This window comes from Helobdella robusta (assembly GCF_000326865.2).
Source record: "Helobdella robusta unplaced genomic scaffold HELROscaffold_2, whole genome shotgun sequence".
NCBI lineage: Eukaryota > Metazoa > Annelida > Clitellata > Rhynchobdellida > Glossiphoniidae > Helobdella > Helobdella robusta.
The window spans coordinates 2,685,477-2,695,608 of NW_008704083.1; the positions used below are offsets into that span (position 1 = coordinate 2,685,477).

General features: G+C 30.6%; 1 protein-coding gene across 1 annotated transcript in view; it reads left to right on the plus strand.

The window, feature by feature from the left end:
- HELRODRAFT_64552 (hypothetical protein) overlaps positions 1-9,293 on the plus strand; it is a gene marked incomplete at both ends in the record, with an annotated part of 59,752 nt that extends 50,459 nt beyond the window's left edge. The window contains one exon of the mRNA XM_009017180.1: positions 9,013-9,293. Within this exon, the coding sequence (XP_009015428.1) occupies positions 9,013-9,293 (281 nt within the window). The remainder of the gene's footprint in view (positions 1-9,012) is intronic.
- Between the last annotated feature and the right edge of the window lie 839 nt (positions 9,294-10,132).

The following is a 10,132-nucleotide window of genomic DNA, read 5'->3' on the forward strand; positions in this document are numbered from 1 at the left end:
TCAAGTTCAATTTTACAACACCAAAGTTAATTTTTACAACGTCAAAGTTAATCTTGACAAAGTCAATATTTCCCTATATATACAGCAAGGAGCACTGACGATGATTCATTCGGAATCGAAATATGGCCTTATTTGCAGCATGAATTCGAAAAATAAGTTTATTTTGAATTTTAATAAACTAAACGTTCACCAAAAAACTTTAGTGAGAAAAATCGAAAAAACGAACTACAAACATATTAACGCTAAACATTCGGTAGAATTTATAGAATATTGTAAAAATTATGGTCTATTACCAACATATATATATATATATATATATATATATATATATATATATATATATATATATATATATTTTCTCGATAACTTAGTCGTCGTCATACCAATATATTCAGAATTATGGTGCCTACACTCACCAATATAACATTTAAACAAATATATTAGATAGTTTTGATTCATTGCCGATTCTGGTTTAGTGGTGCAGTTGTTTTTCATCACAAGAGATGACGTTCTTTGGTTGAAGTAGAATATTTGTAGTTTATTAATATCATTTTCGTTGGCTGCTTGGAAGTTATTTTTTATTATTCTTTTCATGATTTTTTTCATCCTGTTCGAAACCGGTTGACGATCAACCGTTAGAAAAATCGAAAAGTTAAATAGGGAGTTGACTAAGATGCTGTGATTTTCCTCAATAATTGCATATATATATATTTGAAAATTTTCATTTATTGAAGAAATTCAGGACCAAAAACCAGAATAGGGTTGTAGCGGTCCAAATCATAAAGCACAAATGTGATGTTAAAAATTTGAAATCAAACAAACTATCGAGTGATTATGAAAAAAGTCAAATTATGCAAATAAAAAACAAAAACGAAAAAAATTTAACGAAGTTCACAATTTTACGTCAAAATTTAAACGGGTGATGAAAAATGATTTGATAACAATAATTTTATAATACCTTTTTAAAATTGATGAATATTAATGTCAGATATAAGATAATTTGGCAATGAAGACCATAATTTGATACCGAAACTTAAGAGAGGTAGAAAATAAGACAGGGCCAGATAAATTAGTACTATATATTGGTGTATGACGTGTTGAACGAATATTGAGTGTTGAAGTGGTTATTAAATAAGTATGAAATTAAGGATACATTTTGATAACTATTAGTTTATGAGGAAAAAGTAATACTTAAAAGATATAACTGATTAATAGACAATAACTTAGAAAGTATAAAATATTCAGAGATATGATCAAATTTTTTTAAGTTAAAATAAATTCTAATAAAAAATTTTGGCAACCAGTTAGTAACAATAAATGAGTTTTTTAACCTGACGATCCTAAATAATAATTCCATATAACAAAAATTAATAAGAATTGACTTGGGAAAAATAACATTTTAATTTATAAATAGCACCTACTTTTTTGATATTTTTGAGATAAATAAAATGTGGTCTATCCAGTTCAAGTTATTAGTAATATTGTAATAATAACACCTAGAAGCTCAATTCTGTTTATGATGGATCTATTATAAATTATTGAAAAAAATTGCAAATTAGTTACGATCTTGAGTCTAAATAAAATAACATTTGTTCTGGAAATATTAAATTTTAAAATGTTACAATTCATCCAAGAAGACACATGAATCAGTTCAGAAGTTTAAAAGAGTTTCCACCTCGAAGACTGATTTACCACTCGCCAATATTGTAATTTCATCTGCATACATAACAAATTTCAGATAAATACTTGAATTTACCAAACCATTGATGAATATATTAAAAAAACAAGGGTCCCATTATGGATCCCTGAAGAACTCCATAACTGATAGGTAGAAGGTTAGATTTGATATTTTTATTGATAACATATTGATATCAGTTTCTTAGATAACTTTGACACCGATTTCAGGCTAGGCCATAAGGGTTTAATTTTTTTCAACAATACATCATAATCAATTGAATCAAATGCCTTTGAAATATCATTGAATGTACCTATGGTGGATAGCTATAAATCTCTATTTTTGAAAATAAATTGTGTCATCCAAAATTGCCAGTTCTGTCTTCTTTTCTTCTTCTTTCTCGTGCCTTATTTTTTAGGACATTTGCGACCATCGACCTCCACAAAACCCGATCTTTAACACTTTGTAGTTGTTGAAATGTGATGATATTCAACAAGTGACACAAGGACTTCACGAATGTTATTTGTTGTTGACCTCGATCTCTTTTCCGTGCAATCTTTCCAGTAGTTGGTAGATTTTCCATTCTTTACTTCCGCATGATGTGACCAAAAAATTTTAACCGTCCCCGTCGGATTTTCTGTAGTAATTTTCTTTTTCATAACCGCCCAATTTTAATACATCCTCATTCGAAGTATGAGAGGTTCAACAAATTTTCATTACTCTTCTCAAAAACCACATTTCAGAAGCGTTCATTTTTTTTTCTTTAGACATTGTCCAGTCCAGGACTCAGAGCCGTAAGTTAGAACAAGAATAATGTAACACCATAACAGTTTTAATTTTGTTGATATTCTGATTTTACTGTTGAAAAGGATGTTTTTTATTTTAAAATATGCATCTTTTGCCATAGTTATCTTTTGATATCCATATCCCATTTACAACCGGAAGTAATCAGACTAGACTTTCAACTGGTGCGTTCCATTCTTTGAAACTGAGCTGCTTATCAATTATATTTTACAAGATAACACACCTGTCGCTCCTTTATTCAAGGAATTGTATTAATCAGCTCTATGAAGTCATTCTTTGTATTCAAAATGATTTTTTCCGTGCTAGGCATTATTATCGAAAATATTATTATAAGAGTGCAAATTTAGGTGCATGATAGAAATGTTAAATTGCATTTAAGTTATAAAATGATGTATTCTTGTGTTATTTTATTAAACAAATAAATAAATAACATTTTTAGTTTTTAAAGTTTTTTAAATGCTTGAACTGTGAACATTTTCGACATTTACTTTCAATTTAGTTCTTCAAATTTCATACTACTTCAAGGTTATCTGAACAAAAAATATAAAAAATGGAATAGGAAAGAGGAACATGAAGAATGAGATAGAAACTGGGAAAGCGACATTTAAGACACGAAAGCGACGGAGCTATTGATTGTAACAGAATGTTTATAAAATATTCATGCCATTATTGTACATGTACATCAATCGAATTGTAAAAGCCATGTTGAATACTGCTCTCTCTATCTTTCTCTCTCACATACACACACAACACACACACAAACACACACAAACAAACAAACATACAACATAGCTACAAAACTAAGTTCTTTCAAGTACCTTATTAAGCATTCTTTTTTAGACAGTATCAATTAAAGTTTAATAAAATTTCCAACAATTTTATTTATTTTGACAGATTTTTATTAAACGCTGCATTACAATTTTGTCCAAAAACTAAAATAAAAAAATTTTTTATTTAACAACTTTTTTCACATTTTTATTTAAAAATTTGTGTTCATTATTGGTTATTGTAGTCATTCCAGATGTTTTAATAAAGAAAGTTTAGTCAATGGCATAAATATATTTTGATTATAATATTATGTCATTATATATATTAATATTATACTCTCGTTTGCCAGGTCGGCGTGATGGCCTAGTGGTTGAGGCAGCTTAATGCTCTTTCGCAGTGCGTGCGGTGACCGGGTTCGAATACGGCAAAAAGTTCCCCGCCTATCACATGATTCGTGTGCACATATTCATGCATTTGTGCGTTGTTGATTCTTCTGAACTTTGGAGGAGTGTCATCGACCTTTAACATTCTTCTATTAAAGTTAATAAAGTTTTGAACAATATTGATCCAAAATACTTTCAGTTGCAAACAATCGTAGGCCGACTTTTCATGTTTCACAAAAGTTTGGCACCTTGAAATAATTTTTAAAATTTGTATGCAAACTTATTTTTCTTCCCTCTTGAAATATTGAAAATTTATGCCGAGTCGAATTTGTTAACCTCTTACAATTTCGTTCATTCAGTTTTTAAAACATCGCATTAAAAAAACTAAAACAAAACAGCATTACAAGTCAACGATGCATTACAAAACAACGTAACATCGCATTACAAAACAACATTATTTCTTAAATTATATCTTTTTCGGTAGTCACAAACATCAGTGGCTGATTTATTTGACTGAAAAACGGAAATATGATGCTAAGTGAATTTCTAATGAGTTCTGCGTTGATTGCCGACCATCTGTTTCTTTCAGTAATGTACATAATATAGATGATGAATATCGTTCTAGAGTCGTCACTGTGATGTTCCTTAACGGAGAATAAATTGATGAAAGTGATGTTTTAAGATCTTATTTGGTTTAAGTGACAATTGTTTAACTAATCTTTTAACCGCAGTCTTTTTACTCAAATGTCTCGATAATTTTTCAAACAGAGTTTTACGTGATTTTTAATACCATTTTTAAGAAATTTCAAAATGTTGAATTAAAATAAGATATGTAAAATAAAAGAAATAATGATCTTTATACTCTGCATTTTAAAATATTATTTTGAGATATTACAATTTTAAACAGCTTGCAAAATATAATGTTTGCTCATAAAATTTTCCAGTATGCAAAACATTCAATTAATAAATGTCCTGACACTCAAATCCAACTCCTATTTCAAATTCAAAATCCGACAAATTATTTATTTAGTTTTCTTGCATAACAACTTTGAAGGCGTTTTTTAAATACAATAAAAAACGAAAACATTGAGAATTTGAGACGAGACCTAGATGAAACTTTCGAAGAGCACGTTTCGAGATAAACAAAGAAAATATAGAACATCAACATTTTAAGAGTTCTTTCTAAAAGTTTCAAGGCATTTAATAGTTTTAGTTTAATAATGATTTTGTTGGGGTCTTTTTTATGTTTCAAGGCAGTAAAAAAGAAACAAAAACCTAGAGGTGATAGAGTACTGGTTTGGATAGAATACAAAAAATATCTCAATAAAACGTTATAAATTAATTGATGATGAGTCGTTTTCTTAATATATTTTTATATATTTATTACATTTTTGATTGCAGTTTGCAAGGGTCAATCTGGACAACTTTGACAGAGGGTCCTAATTTAAAAAATCTTTACATTTTAAAATTTGAATAGGGACCAAAAAACTAATCAAACTTTGGCTTTTGTGGCCAAACCTTTTGCTTTCCACGTCAATTGTTTGCTCATTTTCTACTTAAAACAATGTTCTGTGTAAAAGCTGAAGCTCACAAAGAGGACCCCTGGTTGGAAAAATTTTAGAAGCAGCCGCACAAAAAATCAAAATCTGCTACTCAAACATTAGCAGAATATAGCTTATTCAAAGCATTTACTCAAAAATATTCTGGAAATTCGTTTTATAACTTTGATGAAAATATATACGATAAAATTTTCTTTTCTGAATGCCACTCTTTTGAACACTTCAAATGCAAATTTAAAAACGTACAACCGATTGAGAAACTGGCAGAAAGAGATGAAAAGTCGAACGTGCAAGAATGTAGAGGCAATAATGCAGTAGAAGATAGATTATTTCAATGATTTTTTCTGATTTAATTACTGTTGTTTGTTTGCTTTTATCTGCCACTTTTTTTGTCTTGTCTGCTTTTGGTTTATAAAAAAATTGACTGGGTATTGTCTAATTCTCATTGGCTATTAATATTATAAAAGCACTGTTTTAGGTGAATTATGTGTGCGGTCAGGGCCGGCCTTAGGTAGTAGGAGGCAAAGAAAATTTGATGGCCCCAAGTGACATTTTTTTAAAATGTGCACAAGAAAATTTTATACATTATAAAAAATTTCAACCTGAATACTGGGATTAATTAAAAATAAAATAGTTAGGTAAATAAAATTAATTCATCGTAGTAGGATTTCTAAAAAAAGTTGTTTTAATCTGCATTGCGAGGCCCCTAAAAATCGGAGGCACTATGCCTAGTTTGCCTGTGCCTAAAACCAGCCCAGTGTGCGGTCATTTGCATATGTGTACACACAGCTGCATATTTAACATAATAATGTATGTTTATGTTCATTGTTAATTTCAGATTAATAACAAACCTAAAACTTTAAAGAAAATTATATACAATATAATATATATATTGTAGCCCCTATATATAAAATTAGTGGTTGTATCTTATACCTACGCACAAAAATGAGAACCAATTAAGGACTCTAATCACTCAAGTGCCAACTGTAACCAATCCAACACTTTAATTACTCCATACACTTCTGAAAAGAACAACTTAAAATCCAGCAAAGAATTTGTTGATCCACCTTCAAATCTCACACAAGCTTCAAAGTTGATGTTGAATCTTCATTCGCAAATGTACCTTTCAAAAAACAACAGACGCAACTTTAGAAATCCATCTCCATATTCTCCATCACTTTTCCCTGTCACAATTGTGAAAATACTCACAACAAAATAGCAGCAAAGAATAAAATATTGAACAAAGGCTAGGCAGTGCAATGCACCTCGTTGGGGACCAAAGATAAAATTAGCGTGTCTTTGTGTATTTTCAAGTAGAATATTTAAAATTTTTGTGTTTTATTAGGTACATAGATGTAGACAAAGAAGTAATAAAAACTAGCATCGTAAATAGTGACAAAGAAGAATATGATGCTATCGATGAAAAAAAGGAAACCAAAGAAGATGACCAGCCAATAAAGAAACCTGACAATAAAGTAATAAAAACTAGCATCGTAAATAGTGACAAAGAAGAATATGATGCTATCGATGAAAAAAAGGAAACCAAAGAAGAAACCTGACAAAGAAGTAATAAAAACTAGCATCGCAAATAGTGACAAAGAAGAATATGATGCTATCGATGAAGAAAAGGAGACCAAAGAAAATGACCAGCCAATAAAGAAACCTGACACCTAATTCGCATCAAAGTTCAATTTTACAACACCAAAGTTAATTTTTACAACGTCAAAGTTAATCTTGACAAAGTCAATATTTCCCTATATATACAGCAAGGAGCTCTGATGATGATTCATTCGGAATCGAAATATGGCCTTATTTGCAGCATGAATTCAAAAAATAAGTTTATTTTGAATTTTAATAAACTAAACGTTCACCAAAAAACTTTAGTGAGAAAAATCGAAAAACGAACTACAAACATATTAACGCCAAACATTCGGTAGAATTTATAGAATATTGTAAAAATTATGATCTATTACCAACGTATATATATATATATATATATATATATAAGTATATACTTATATATATATAAGTGTATATTTATATATATATATATATAAGTACAAAAAAAATTTTATAAGAAATGGAGGTGGCATCATCTAATTTTGATTTTCATTATCCTCATTAATGCTTTACATCCATCTTTTCATCTATCTATCCATCCAGCCATCCATCTATCCACCCATCTATCCATCATAGTAATCATTACAAGATGATCATCAGGGTGATTATCACTAAGACAGGAAGATGAAGCTTATCATAATTACTGCATGACGGTGTTGATGATGATGTTGTTAATGATGATGATGATGATGGTGTTGATGAAGATATTGGTTAATATCATTATAGCATCATCATCACCATCATTAATGATGATGATGATGATGATGATTCATCACCATCATTAATGTTGATGATGATGATGATGAGGGTGGTGGTGGTGGTGGTGATGATGGTGTAGTCATGATGATGATAGTGGCAAAGGTCATGATGATGGTGATGAGGATGGCGATGATGATAACGATGAGGATGACAAGAAATAATTAGATGCCAGTTGAGAGGAAAATGATAACGCGGCAGAGTGCTTCATAAAATTAGATAGATTAACTATGCTAATCGCATAAAAAATTGATGAACATTTTGTAGAAGTTTTGCAAAATGAAAATGAATCTCTATGAAATTCAGGAAGAAATGAATGGATGATGAAAGTGTTAACTTTTTCCAAAAAAAAATGTTGTGCTAAAAAAGACATTCTAAAATAAAGAAACTCAGAATGTTTGAGAAATTATTAAAACAAAATTTCCTGCAAACAATTGATGCATTCCTGTTTGACTAAAACATTTAGGTCAATAAAAATTTAATAAATACATACATACCTATCAACATGTTAAAACAATAAGTTTGTTTGTTTGATTGACTGAATGAATGAATGACTGACTGACTGACTGACTGACTGACTGACTGACTGACTGACTGACTGACTGACTGACTGACTGACTGACTGACTGACTGACTGACTGACTGACTGACTGACTGACTGACTGACTGACTGACTGACTGACTGACTGACTGACTGACTGACTGACTGACTGACTGACTGACTGACTGACTGACTGACTGACTGACTGACTGACTGACTGACTGACTGACTGACTGACTGACTGACTGACTGACTGACTGACTGACTGACTGACTGACTGACTGATCGATCGATTGATGATGTATTTTATTTTAAATAACTATATTTTAATTAATATATTTCTATTACTCATAATATATCAATGATGATATGAAACAACCATAGATATATAACTAGTTCTATATATCTTTGTAAACAACACAAATGTTGACATTTTTTGGCACCCCACACGACATCTTCAAATTTCAGCCTTAGTCAACTTTTAATCTCCTTCCAACGTTTCATGCATGCATCATCATTAGAGATTATTTTGGCACTTGCTATAAAATCCTTTTATATTTATAACTTGCACTGAACTGAAAATAAAATGGTTATAACATGATTCTCGTAAAAATGTGGAAGGAAGGCACTCCTGCCCTCGCAATATGTTGGAGTGGATGCGGAGCCTTATTGTAACCCATACCAATATTTTTGGAAATAAATTTACAAATGTTAAGAAACTTTACTTGAATTTTTCGACATACAAAAAAACTTTGCAGATTTTTTTGAATATTTTTTAAATCTTGTCGATTTCCACAAAAAATTTATTTGTGAGAGTTATTTGGAATAATAACATTGATCAAATTGAATCGTAACGTAATCATGAAGTGATATAACACGAAATGTCGTTCACTCATTCACTCACAGCTGTTTTCTTGTTTTGTTGGATGCCCTTCTTCACGATCAACATCATCAACGCCATCTGCATCAGGTACGATCTCTTCTCCAAAACTTCCGCCTGCCACATCCACCCCATGGCGTTCTCCTTCTTCGTTTGGCTGGGCTACATCAACAGCTTCCTTAACCCACTCATCTACACTATCTTCAACGCTGAGTTTAGGAAAGCTTTCAAGAAAATTCTGAACTGCTACAGCAAGAACATGGCGGGGTCGAGTGGAGGTGTAAGCGGCGGAGGAGCTGGTCTCTAACTAAGCACGTCTGCCGTTTTCATCTTGTATTTGTTTTGCTGAAACAGTGGAATTGTAATTAATTATTTGAGCATATGTCTGAAAATGTGGTTCATGATTTATTAGCTTACCAAATTATTTGAATTGATGTAACAACCATCAACGACTAAAGTTTGACTTTCATTTTTCCCAATTAAAGCGTTGTATGTATCTTTTTATTCTGTGACACACAATGAAAGAATGTTTAATAAAAAAAATTGATTATCTGTAAAAATTTGAATGAAATAACTGAAAAATGAAGGTTTCTGTTTAGAAGAGCATTAATGATTAACTCCTGCGTGCTAATATTTTCGTCATTCAACTTCATGTTACATCGAACGTATTCTCGCTACTTACCTCGCTACTTCATTAATCTTTAATTTGACGTTGTAGAAATATAAATAGATGAGATACAACATTCCTTTCACCAAAATATTAGTTTGTCGTTACATTATAGCGCTATTAAAATTAACGTTTGAAATCATCATCTCATTATTAATGTACCACCGTAACCATCATCATCATCATCATCACAACATCATCTACATCACTTTATCATCATCGTCATCACTATGGTCATAACAACATCACCATATTGTCACTATTACAATCATCGTATCAATGTATCCTCACCATCAAGACCATCACTGCATCAAAATCACATCATCTTCGTCAGTCAAGAAACATTTATGATGTATCAGATGTATCAACTTAGCAAGGGAATCAATTTATTAGTTAGATAAATCATTATTCGCTACGGTGTTTGAATTTTCGAAAATAATTAATAAACAATGTTAATAAAAATAACGATAATTTATTAT